Raw genomic sequence first — 12,513 nt, forward strand, 5'->3', positions numbered from 1 at the left:
GGTGCTTCAGCTTCTCTTTATTGATGGACAGTTGTGCTCTCCCACCCCAAGGCCCGTCAGAGTGCTGGGTGAGGGGGGAAGGGGCTCTGGGATGGTGGGGGGACACGACTAACACAGGAGACAACGCTGTAGGGGAGCACGGGAAGCTCTTGCACGGAGCCAACACCCTCCTCCTGCCCCCCCTGCCCAAAATAACCGAAGAGGGGGCTGGATTCACTTCGGACTGGGCCTGGGGAGGTGTGTAGCCCCATGGGAGGGGGTGAGTAGCAGCTTGCCTCGACCGAGGGGTCCGGCGGAATCATTGACCACACATCGCCTCTCTCCTTCCCCAACACCCCAAAGCAGGGCCGGGAAAAGGACATTTTACACCCTGAGGACAGTCACCAGGAACCTCCTACACCGACTCCAACACACATCAAGGCAGGACTTCACTACGGGGGAGAGGTTTTTTAAAAAACTAAACACTTCAAGTATATTTCTTTTAGTGATTTAAGGTCTCTTGCCCCTGCTGCTGCTGCACTGGGTGGTGTTTAGCAACCTACATCCACTCTAGGGACAAGGAGAACAGCGCAAGCGATGGCTGGTCTAATGCAAGGGGAGAGGGGGAGGGAAGGTGGGAAGGGAGGTGGGCAGGGGAAGGGAAGGCTGAGTCTGGTGCTCAGGGAACGGGCACCACACGCATGGTGTTGGTGTAGCCGGAGCCGGGGCGCCAGCCCGTCAGCACAATGACCAGGTCGCCGCTCTTGAAGAACCCACGGGCTTTGCCTGGGAGAGAAGAGAAAGGGGTCAGAGCCCAGGTCCACCCTGCCCCTCACCCACGTGTCACCAGCTCCCTGAGCCACCAAACCTGCCTGCCCCATGGCAGTCATGGCTCCTGGTGTGGATCAAGACATTCCCCCCACTTCCTGCTGTCCACCCATCTCCTTTGGAGTTCTCTGCCAACACAGAGCCTGGAATTCCACAACGTAGGATGTGGAGGGGCTGGAGAACAGTCACCCTTGCTCCAGGTTCCCCTGTCTCTCAGAGCGATGAGTGTCACAGTTCCATCACTCACCACCTTAAAACCAACCCGATCTTCTGCAGAAACCCCTTCTAAGGCAGCTGTGACAAACCCACTGCCTCGTTTCCCAATCGGATGCTGCTGAGCCCATGCAACTACCACGGGTTTCCCAATGGGATCCGGTTACCACACAGGCAGCCAGTTCCTCTCCCTGTCACCAGAGCCCACGTTCACCCCAAAGCCCCACCCGGGGGCTCAGGGCCCCCCATCACTCACCGACGTTCATTCCCAGGGTGACGCGCAGATCTACATCCTCGGCCCAGGCGTCCTGGGCGGGGTCCTTGCAGAGCACGGGGAAGATGCCGCGGTACAGGTGGGCCTGGCGGGCCGTCTGCTCGTTGCGGGTGATGGCGATGATGGGGGCGCGCGGGCGGTACCGCGACACCAGATGTGCCGACCTGCGGGGAGAACACACCCGGTGGAGCCTCACGTGCCGGCACTGCCGCCAGAGGGGATGGAGAGGACACCGTGTATGGCCAGCGGGAGCACAAGCAACCCACAAGGGCTCCCCAGCACCCCTGCAGGGACACGAGGGATGGCCACGCTGGTGACCATCTCCACGAGGAGATGCCGGCCAAGAGCCACTCACCCACCAGGCTTGACACGGCTGAATTCCCTGTTAGGCAACTGGGCAGACACCACTTTGCCTCACAGTTCAGCAAGTGCCACTGGGGTGTTTTGGTCCCCAAACAAGCCTTTCCTTGTCTGTGTTGCTATGTTAAACTGGCGAGGTGCCATTTATTCCAGCCTCTCCAAGCAGGCCTTGGCATCTCAACTGGGGTCCCTGCAAGTTCCCTCTGTTTTGAGGAGCTCCCGGTTTCTGGGATGGAAAGAGCTGGTGCCAGCAGCACTCCCCAAAGCGTGCCAAGGAGGAAGCCATCTGCCTCCCAGCCACCTGCTGAAGCAGCAAACAGGCCGGTTTCTCCACACACAGCTCTGCTCCTGCACCCAATGGGAAGCAAATGCAACAGAGCCCAAAATTTATACTGGGAAGTTGAGCACAGAGGCCTTAAAATAGCAGCTGCACACCCTGGGTGGGGACTACAGCTTCCCTTTCCCTGGACACATCTGCAGACAGAGAAGAGATTCAAACTGTAAGGCCACAGCATCTACAGCTCCATCCTTCCAAGGGCCATGCCAGCATCTCCACTTGCTTCTGCAGCCTTGTTTAGTGGAGCCAAGCTCAGCCACACAGTTTGCTGCTCAAAGCAGGCAGCAGCAGATGCTCCAAGCACCCAACCACACATGCCAGCTCTCAGACAATCCTTCCCACGCTGTCCAAGCTGCCTCCCAGGAGCTCCAGGAGATCCATGTACTCAAAGGGTTAACTGGATCCACGGCTAAAAATATTCAAAGGTCAGAGTCCAAAATCTCTTTAAAAAGGTCAAGTGTAAGGCTAGAACCCTGGACAAAGATACCTTAGAAGCATGAGGGTAACCAGAACTTGACACTTATCGTTCCCTCATCTCTGCACAAAGTGGCTGCTCCAAATCATTTTAAGCTGTAAATTTAGGTGAAGGATTTACTGATGGTCCAGGTCTTCAGGTAGATTATGCCCAGCACACACAACCACACCTCTGCTGCTGCTCTACTGCTTTGGTGCGAATCCAGGGCGAGAAATCCTGATTTTCTTCCAGAAAGCAGCCTGAGACTTATGGTCAGACGTGCACTGGGAGGGGACAGCCTGATTCCTCTAGATGGAAGAGCTGATCCATGAGGCTCCAGCTGCCTTCCCATAACTGGAAGGACAGGTCTCTGTTGGGCAGCTGTCACCATTGCTGGACAGAAATCCCAAACTACATCACTCCAGCATGTCTCTCACCTGCAGCCACTGAGCTCACCTGGGTGCCTGCCAGACACTTGCCTGTGCAGAGATTATTCACAGGCAGGCACAAGGAAGCCTGGAAGAGGAAATTTCCAAAGCTTTCCCTTTCCCTAACAACCCTAGGCTACACAGTACCTCTTTGCTCCTTGGGCTCAGGCAAGCAGGGCTGATGCCTGCAAAGTTCAGCAAGGGACCAATAATTTGGATGCTATGAAAGGCCAAGGCCTTGAATTAAAAAAAAAAAAAAAAAAAAAAAAAAGTAGATTCTGCATCCACTGAACTTCTGCCTCACTGTTACATCGATGGTTTCTTGCCAAGAAGTTTGAATTGGAGCTGCAACACTTATTTTCCCTTGGCTCTTCCAGCCGGCGCCGCTGGCAGAGCTGCCACTCACAGCAGCAAGAGGAAGCTGGACTCTGAGCTGGTGCCACGCTGGCAGAGACAGGCTGAGGAACCTGGAGCACACGGATTGAGTCCATCTCCAAGGGACCAGCACTGCAGGCAGGCCTGGGCTCCCAGTCACTGCCAGAACCAGGTTCTACCTCTCTCTCAGGGTCATGTTCTTGGGATCCTCCTTCCCCCACCCTGTCACGTAGTTGGCTTGACCTGGGGGAACCTGTCCCCTCCTACCTTCCAGACTTGGTGAGGACAATAATGGCCCCGCTGCAGCACTTGAAGGACGCTTCCACAGCGCCAACAGCAGCGGCCTCGGTGGGGTCGCAGTTGAGGGGGGTCAGACGGCGCAGTTCCTCAAACAACTGCCTGTGAAAGATGGCGGCTTCGGCCTCCCGGGCAATCTACAAGAGCAACACGCATTCGGGATGACAACACTCACAGCACCACTCGGGCAGCACAGGGAGGGCGAGGTGCTCTGTCACAACGTGGCACAGCAACACCGTCACCACACGGCGAGCCCAGATTGAGCTCAACACGCTGGGGTGATGCCACGGCACTCAGGCACCCCAACACCACATCCCTGGAGAGGAACCATTTGATTTCCCAGGTGTTCTTTTCCAAATGGTGGCACCTCGCCCTGCCGTGCCCACACTCAGGTGACACTCATGCCAACTGCCAGGCACTCTTGCTCTGCTCCTGCCTGCCGGGGTCCCTCCCTGGCACAAGTCAGCTCAGCCCACAGCAGTTACGCAAGGCCAGCACGGGCTGAATTCCTGCAGTGTTAGAACGCAGCGTGTTTTTGCCATGGAAAAGGTTGGCCCTGAGCCCCTCTCCGAGCCCTACCTGCCGGACTCGGTCAGGACTATCAGAGCTGCAGCTAAGCACTTAAAAGAGGCCTCCACCGCGCCCGCCGCCATGGCATCGGCAGGGTCCCTGTTGTTAACATTGAGCCGTAAAATCTCCTCGAAGAGCTGACGATGAAACATTGCGGCCTCGGCCTCCCGAGCGATCTGCAGCCCCCAGGGGAGGGAAGGAGGAGAACAGGAAAGAAGAGAAGGAAAGATATACCAGAGGAACATGAGATCACGTTAATTCGCCCAATCATCATAGTAATGCATGCAAGAGGGTATTAGGATCAAGCTGTGAAACGTTTTGGCTCTCAGGTTGTGAGTTTGCTGAATGCAACCCAGACTAATGTCCAGCACACTGTGTGACCGGCAGGCCCCGGTCACCAGGCAGGTATTCCAAAGGTGGCTATTCATTGCATTTTGGAGTCCTGTCAGAGCAGGTAAACGCAGACTGCTTTTCAAGAAACAGAGCAAGCCAGCTCAGAGTCAGAACTTATTTTGTTACAGCTGCTTATGACTCCCTTGAGAGACTTTTAACATGAGCCCTCAAGGTGGGACACTGGTCCTTCTCAGCTTTGTTAGATTTAGTTTAAGCTGAGAATCAATAAAGGTTTAGTTTAACTTGAGAGCCAATAAAGTTTCACCTCCAAGTGGGATATCAATTTCCCTTCCAGTAACAAGGAAATAAACAGGAACAAGTCTTCCTTATGGGGTTGCCACACTGTGGATGTTGAGGAGTTTGTACAGTGCCAGACGTGACAGATGAGAGGGACACAGGCACAACTAAGGACTTCCTGTTCCTGCTGAGCACTGACAACAGGTTCAGTAACCTGCTCATCCCAGCACCCCGGGAATCACTCACGCGAAAGACAACTCCCATCTCGGGAGGCTGCATTAGCCCCTGACAACCCGATAAAGAAGGCTTGCAGAGACTAGAAAAGTGTGCAGAGGTTGACCATGTTCAAGGACAATTTCATCCAGTTATTTCAGAAAGGGAGCAGCCACTACACAAAGCACAAGTTCCTGTTTAATTAGAGATCAATGTGTCATAATAGTGAAAGCTTTGGAGTTAAGAAGTCAAGAATTTTCCTACTCCAGTGTTGATGATTTATTTTATACGATGCTGGGAATTATCCCTTCCACAGCTATCAGTTTAAGCCAAAGTAGTTAAGTATCTTATGTCTAAAAATAACAGGACACATGGGGCAGGCCAGAATAGCAGGCTGGTGCCAACTTGTCCTCAAGCCGTTTGTTACTGCTGGCTTTAGATAAAATGGGAGTATTTGCCTCACAACATTCACTCCAAATGCAGGAGCTGGGAGCCAGGCAGTTTATCTTCAGCCCTGGTACAAAGGCAGCAGCTCTGTGTAGCACACAGGGCAAACCCAAGCTTAGCAGGAAGCCTGCATTCCCCAGGTGTAATGGAACATGGGAATACACGTGTCTGCTTTGGCATGGCTGCAGAGGGACAGCAATCCTTAACTCCACCCCAAAGCTGGATCTGCTCATGCAGAACAGCTATACAGGGTTGGTGCACGGTTGGAAATACCAGGGAAGGTGGGAAAAAGGGAAATGGAGTGGCTGTTTAAACCTTGGTCCCCTCAAACAGCATGGACAGGGCGGTGTTTGAAGACCAGTGTGGGAAGGAAGCCCACTCCCATTAGCAGGAATCAGCCTGCCCAGTATTTGGAAGCTTACCCCTTCGGTGGAAACACCCCCTGCTCTGGCCATGCTGCAGGTCTCTAGGTTGTGGTTACTAAGGGCATTATTGCTGGGCTCGATTAACACCAAGGGAAACAGCTCAGAGGAAAGATCCTGGCTGCTCTGGGACGTGCTCCTACCATCAGAGTTGGCACCTTGCTGCCTGGAACATCTTACATTCAACAAAGGGAATCTGTGTTTCAATTTCTGCACTGAGGGTTAAAGCCTTCAGTGTTTCCCCGGGGGCCTGGTGGAATGAACAGCACTATCCCCAGGTCTGCAGGAAGAGGGAAGCAGGTGCAACAAGTCCTGAACTCAGTCTACAGATACAACACAACCTGCCCAGGTCAAGGAATTAATGCCAGATGGAAACCCAGGTGTGTAAGGTTTGCTGCAGCAAGTTCCCAACTCTTGGTAGGAAGTCAACTCTTGTGATTTAAGGGGTGGAAAATGAGGGAGAAGCTTTTAGATGCACTGTTAGCATTTGGCCTGGAAAGGAGCAGTCACTGCCCAGTCATCATCAAGTCATATTTTGCATTTGCCCCGTGCAAAAAACACCACTCCATATTGAGATAAAAGTTATTTAGGTAACACACTGCAAACCAACACTGGCTGAGTTGATTAATCTATAAAATCTGAACTGCAAATAAAACTGGTGAGAGTTAGAACTGGTGAGAGTTATCACTGCTGTGATTCACAGCACTGCTAACTGGGGAGCAGCAACACTTGTAGGTACTTGACATCAGGCTTTTATCAGCTGAAACTTGAAGCAGAGCAGAGGTTTCTGGCAGTTCAGGCATGTAAAAATATGGTGCTGTCAGTACTCATGCAACAAACCCCCCCAACACGAGCACACACCAGGTGCTGAATGCAGCAGTGCTGTAAACCAGCCTCAGGAGCCTCCCCCACCCCCTCCCACACTGCAGTCAGCCAAAACCTTTCATTATCTACAGATAAACTGCTTAAGCAGCTCCTTGACCTTGCAGAAGTTTAAGGCATTAATATGCCACTGCAATAGGACAGTGGACAAAACTTCTATCAAGGTAATGGCAAAACCCCCTTTTACCCTGTCCTAAGCAAAAAGAAGTGGGAAGTTTCATATGTCAGAGCAGCTCTCAACTCTGCCTGACAACAGTTTGGAGCACAAAAACCGAGGTGCCAGGCCCTCAGGACCGTATTTGGCCAATAAAAACCCACCCACAGCAGAGTGTGAGCAAAGAAATGCCAATTTTGGGCGGCTGGGCACATTTTGGTCCCCGTGTGCCCAGCCCAGGGCAGGGCAGGGCAGCACTCACCAAGTGCTGCATGCGCACAGCCTCCAGAGGGTAGTCACCCTTGGCTGTCTCCCCGGACAGCATGATGCAGTCTGCGCCGTCCAGCACCGCGTTGGCCACGTCGCTGCCCTCGGCGCGCGTCGGCCGCGGCTTCTTGATCATGCTCTCCAACATCTGGAAGAGAGCAACCCGGAGAGGTCGAGATGCTGCCAAAGGAAGCAGCTGCTTTTTCATTAGTGCACTTCAATGCTCTTGATAGGGTGGGCAGAAAGTGGGATGCAGCCTAAGAACTCTGGGAGAAGTGTTCTCTGTGGGTATGGAACAGAGAGGTGCCTGGTCCCTAAATCAGCTTTCAATTTAAGCATCTACTAGCAAGGAAAACAACCCATTTAGTTTTGTACCCACTACACATTTATTCCTTTTCCAGGGAAATTTAACCCACAGAACATCCCAGACACAACATTCCAACTTTTTAATTAAACTTTCCAGCATAAGGCTTGGTCCAAGGAACCCAGAGCTCTTTAGAGCAGAGTCTGGCATTACACGTATTTTTGGAAGCTCAGATCCAGTCAGACATTCCCAAATTTGGGCTTTTTACATCTAGAAATCAGAAAGAGCAAGGTCTGACCCAATAAAGTCACCTTCATCCAGCACAGTATTTCAAATGTTTTAGATATTACGTACAGGATATAAAGTCAGAACAGCCAACCCCACGAGCTTCCTAAGTATCCACTCTCAAGAGAGTGAAAAACAGGACAGCTTTCCATGAGGTCAGCTCTTCCTAACCCTTCTCCACACATCCAAGCCTGTCCAGCTCTCCTGTCTTCCTCGGCTTTCCCCAGCTGGATCTCACCACTGTGCAAACACCATTCATATCCCATGGGGCACTGCCTGAGGCAGCATTCCAGCTGCATTTCAGTAGCAATACAGGCAAAAGAAGGAGCATATGCCACTGTACATCCAGAATTTTGTCTGATGACTACTGTCCAGGGACAGTGTTTGCTTCCACAGCCTGTGTGCAGAGCAAGCACAGCAGGAAACCAGCTCTCAGTGGCTGAGGACTGTCTGCACATGATCCCTACTACTCCCAGAATAAGGAGATGGATCTTTCAGTCAGTTCCTTCTGATGCTGCAGTGTGGGTGCATCTTTTAAGATACCTGGAAGCCTGGGCAAGTCTTCCCTATCAGGCACAGATGTGCTGTCACAAGATGCCAAGGCAAATTGTGCCAGTTTTCCCCAGAATATGTTCAGTCAGCCCCAAAAGGCTCATTATCTCATGATGTTTTGAGGTGTAAAACCTTTAGCAGGTACCCAAGAGGTCCTGTAACCTTACTGGAGAGGTTCCCAAACACAGAAGTGCCTCAACATGAACTCCTCAGCTATGAGCAAAACCTCTTCGCTCTTGGCATCTCACTGTCTAATCAACGTCACCAAGCGATGGCAGCTCCCAATGTTCCCTCCTGGCCAGATTCCAGCCATGAGGAGCCAATGGTGTATTTCCAGTACCTGAGTGGCACAGATGATGGGTTTGCCAGCCCTGTTGCAGCGCCCAATCATCATCTTCTGGGCGAGGAAGACTTTTTCAGCCGGGATCTCGATTCCCAGGTCACCGCGGGCCACCATAATGCCATCGCTGGCCTCCATGATCTCATCGAACCTGACAGCGAGACAAGAGCTGTGTTATCCCATTTGTTCTGCAAAGCACCCTTCCATCTGCTCTGTCCTCTTCTGGAAGGGAGCATCGATCTAGAGCGCCATCAGCACACGGCCTTTCCACGGCCTGTTTGTGTTCCTGCAATGCCAAGGAAGGAGGAAGAAAGCCAAGACCGAGGCACAGCACATGTTCAGTGCTACACAAAGCTGTCTAAAGCTACAGGAAGGGAGAGTGAGCTGATTTATTTCAGTCTGACAAACCTGAAGTGCCCCCTGCCCAAAGCTCACCTGCGCACACCCTCGTGGTTCTCGATCTTGCTGATGATCTTGATGTTCTTTCCCTTCTCCCCCAGCACCTTCCTGACAGCGTGGACGTCGGAGGCTTTGCGGATGAAGGAAGCAAACACCATATCCACGTTCTGCTCCACACCGAATTTGAGGTCCTGAATGTCCTTTTCAGAGACGGCGGGCAGGTCGACGGCAGCGCCGGGCAGGTTCACGCCCTTCTTGCTGCCGAGCATCCCGCCGTTCTCGACCTCAGTCATGACATAGTCCTTGCCTGAAACACGTGTTCCCACAGTCAGTGCTTGCCAGGAAGCTCCCACTACTGGCTCCCACCTCCCCTGCCTGGGAACAGCAGTTCCAACAGCAACACACAAGATAAAAAAGAACAGCATGTCCCTTCAGAGCATTTGTGTACCACACGAGCTCCCAACCCACCCTTGGGAACACAACACATTGGTTTAAAACAACTTCTACATGTTCTTGGAGAAGATGCCAATTGTTTTTTGCAAGAGATTAGCAATGTCTTCCCCCTCAAAAGGCTCCCAGGTTGCACCCTGCACACAGGAGCCCTGTTACACCAAACTGAGCAGCTCAAAAGCCTCACCTCAGTGTCCATACACGCTCAGGGATTAGAGGCTCCAGCACTTTAGGGAGCACTATAAAGGGAATATCATGGAACTACCCTTGCCTCTAAATTCCCAGTTAAAGCAGGTTCTGCCTCTAACCACAAAACTCAGGGTCTGTCCTGTAGAACTAGTTAAATCCTGCATTAAGAGCATGAATTAGCTTGGCCGAACAGGCTTTGATCATGAGCTGTGGTATGGCCCTACAACATGTCCCCCTTTGAAGAGAGGTTTTAGAAGCCAGCCCAGGGAAACCCAGATAAAGTTAGTTTTTGGAAAATTCCTAAACTTAAAGTAGAGGAAGTTTGGTTTTAAGTCTCACTACAGCATCAAGAACCATGTCCTCCTTTTTAATACACAACTGCAAGCTAAAAAGCAGTTACTGGAGGGAAAGCACAAACATGTTCCAAGAAAAAACCAAGAAGGTATAACTGGAATGGCTGTTACCCACCTTTCTCCTTAACCAGCAAGGAAATCAGACCGTCATCCACGTAGATTTTGCTGCCGACATCTACGACCTTGGTGAGATTCTTGTAGTCCAGCCACAGCGTGTTCTCGTCACACTTCTCCATGAAGGCATCGTCCAGGGTCACTTTGAGCGGTGAGCCCCTCTTCAGCTCCACTTCTGCTGTGCCACTCTGGGTGTCAAAATGTGTGTCAGCAAAAACAGGAAAAACCAGTACACAACTACCTCCCAGCCTGCAGCAGTTCATCCAAACTTTTGGTAGGTGTTGTGTTACCTCGTGTTTCCTAGGATATTTTTTGTTTGGAAAAGGTCACAAGCTTAGCATAACTAGTCTCATGAGGTGAAAAGAGTGGGATAAAAAACGAGCAACTTACTCCCTTAATGAGTCCAGTTCGGATTTCAGGTCCCTTGGTGTCCAGTGCAATAGCCACAGGTCTGTAGGTGATGGGATCAGAGGCAAAGCTCTCTGTGGCTTCTCGCACATTCTTGATTGTGCCCTCATGATACTGGCAAGGAAAAAGAGATGGGAATGTTCAGACCGTTTCTACTCCACTGCTTATGGAAAAGATTCTGAGACACTGCCCAAGCTGAGAGCTTTGCTTTCACATGATGCTCAGTTTCAGTTCTACCTTCAAAATTTAATCCAGACTAAGCTTCCAGAAAACCAGAGTGTAAGGATAAGGCCTTCCTGTCATGAAGGTAAAGTCTGGAAATTATCTGGCTGTGCCCTCAGTTCTAATTCCAGAAGGACAACTCAAGGAGAAGCCCAGAGGCCCGGCTGAAGTGATTTTCCATCAGGAGACACGCTCACCAATTGAAGGTGATTTATCAACCAAGAGGCCTTTAGGAGCGACATTTCCAAAAGTTTTGCTGAACACCTGCCTATTCAACACAGGAGAACATCATCAGATGGATAACTGTGTGCATGGAAAGACACCTGGATGGTAGAAGAATGTCACAGCTAAGCCACTCACACGTGCCTGTGCTCCTCCCCCATTCAGGGCACCAAAGGGCAGAGGCCATTCCCACTCCATTACCAATTCCCACACACACTTCTAGCCTGACCCACAATCAGTCCCAAGGTGGACAAGCCTTTCATTATCGCTTTGGCTGAAATTTCCCCAAGTGATAAAGGATTTGCAAAGGGGATGTTATCCATGTATATATTTACATTTTATTTCAGAAGCCAAAGCAATCACAGCAGGAGTTCAATGCTGCAGCACCACAAACCTGGCTTCCAAACCTCCACATGTAGGAGAGCATTTTGCTAATGCTGCCAGTTTTGGGACAGTTTCCTGGGAAAAATCACATCCTAATCCCTCAAATGTGCTTTGAATGGCCAGCAGATCGGTTCACTTTACTTGTTCAAACAACATTAAGAGATAACCTGAACTATTTACAACTAGAAGAGTTGTGTAACACTTGACAGACTGTTGTAGATAAGAAGTACCCTTTCCCCTCTCTGTACCCATAGTGACAGAGTTTGACCTGACTCCCCTGGAACACCTGGCTCCGTTTGATCTGACTTCACCTGGAACATCCGTCTGCCTCGTGACACTCACGCCCTCAACATGAGCCCTGCACACCAACCTGAGTATCTCAGGGGCAATAATCCAGTGCCAGGAAGGTGAGGCTGGAAAAAGCTGCGCTAAAGTTCTCTTGGCCAGAGATAACCAACACCTGATAACTGCTCAGGACAGGAAAATGATTAAGTTTATTGACTGAGTGTGTGAGCTGGGACTGAGACGGTCCTGACCCTTCCAGGCACCGCAGCCTGGGATGCAGCACAGAAACCAGAAACCATGCCTGAATGGTCCCATTAAACTTATCTCTGATCCCAGGCATCTGGGATTTTTCCATTTTAGTTTGATATCAAGGACTGACTGAGCCAGACTTCCTGAAGAGTTATATATGCAGAATGGGAATGCAGGCAGAGCTGGAAGTAAAAGCCATTTTTACTCTATGTAAAAGGGTGGCAGGCAGGTGCCAAAGCACCTCTGCCAAAGTTGAATCCCCAGTAAATACTTTGGGGTGGACACCAGAACTGAAGCACCTGTGACAGACAAAAACTCTGTGGGGCTTCACTAGAAACTGCAGCTTTTGAGAAACCAAGAGGGGACACAAACTTAGGACTGGCTACAGCTGATGGTCCCACTCCACAAGAGATGACAGCTGGACCAGAGCCTGCAGTAACCCAACCTCATCTGTTTGAAATGTGCAATTAGACCTCACCCAAAGCCACACTCCCTGTCCTCAACCTCAGCCAACAAACTCACAGATCACAGCAGCCACTCTGCTGGGCAGTAACGGTGTGAAAATTCCCAGTTTCAGCCTGGCCACCAACTCCCTGATGTGTCATCTGCCCCAAGAGCCACCCAGCT

The 12,513-nt window shown here is 51.2% G+C and overlaps 1 protein-coding gene across 5 annotated transcripts in view; it reads right to left on the reverse strand.

Annotated features, from left to right (window-relative positions):
- Window positions 1–12,513, reverse strand: part of PKM (pyruvate kinase M1/2) — a 19,626-nt gene continuing 7,113 nt past the window's right edge. For 3 of the 5 annotated variants that reach the window (XM_032700033.1, XM_032700035.1, XM_032700031.1), the window contains exons 4-11: window positions 10,507–10,638; window positions 10,118–10,304; window positions 9,047–9,317; window positions 8,612–8,762; window positions 7,126–7,278; window positions 4,125–4,291; window positions 1,277–1,458; window positions 1–765 (exon numbers count right to left, since the gene is read on the reverse strand). In XM_032700033.1, the coding sequence (XP_032555924.1) occupies window positions 659–765; window positions 1,277–1,458; window positions 4,125–4,291; window positions 7,126–7,278; window positions 8,612–8,762; window positions 9,047–9,317; window positions 10,118–10,304; window positions 10,507–10,638 (1,350 nt within the window). In that variant the 3' untranslated portion in view covers window positions 1–658. Of the gene's footprint in view, window positions 766–1,276; window positions 1,459–3,515; window positions 3,683–4,124; window positions 4,292–7,125; window positions 7,279–8,611; window positions 8,763–9,046; window positions 9,318–10,117; window positions 10,305–10,506; window positions 10,639–12,513 lie in introns of all 5 variants that reach the window. The other 2 variants (XM_032700032.1, XM_032700034.1) reach the window with 2 other exon arrangements.

The sequence above is a fragment of the Chiroxiphia lanceolata genome, chromosome 12 (assembly GCF_009829145.1).
Source record: "Chiroxiphia lanceolata isolate bChiLan1 chromosome 12, bChiLan1.pri, whole genome shotgun sequence".
NCBI lineage: Eukaryota > Metazoa > Chordata > Aves > Passeriformes > Pipridae > Chiroxiphia > Chiroxiphia lanceolata.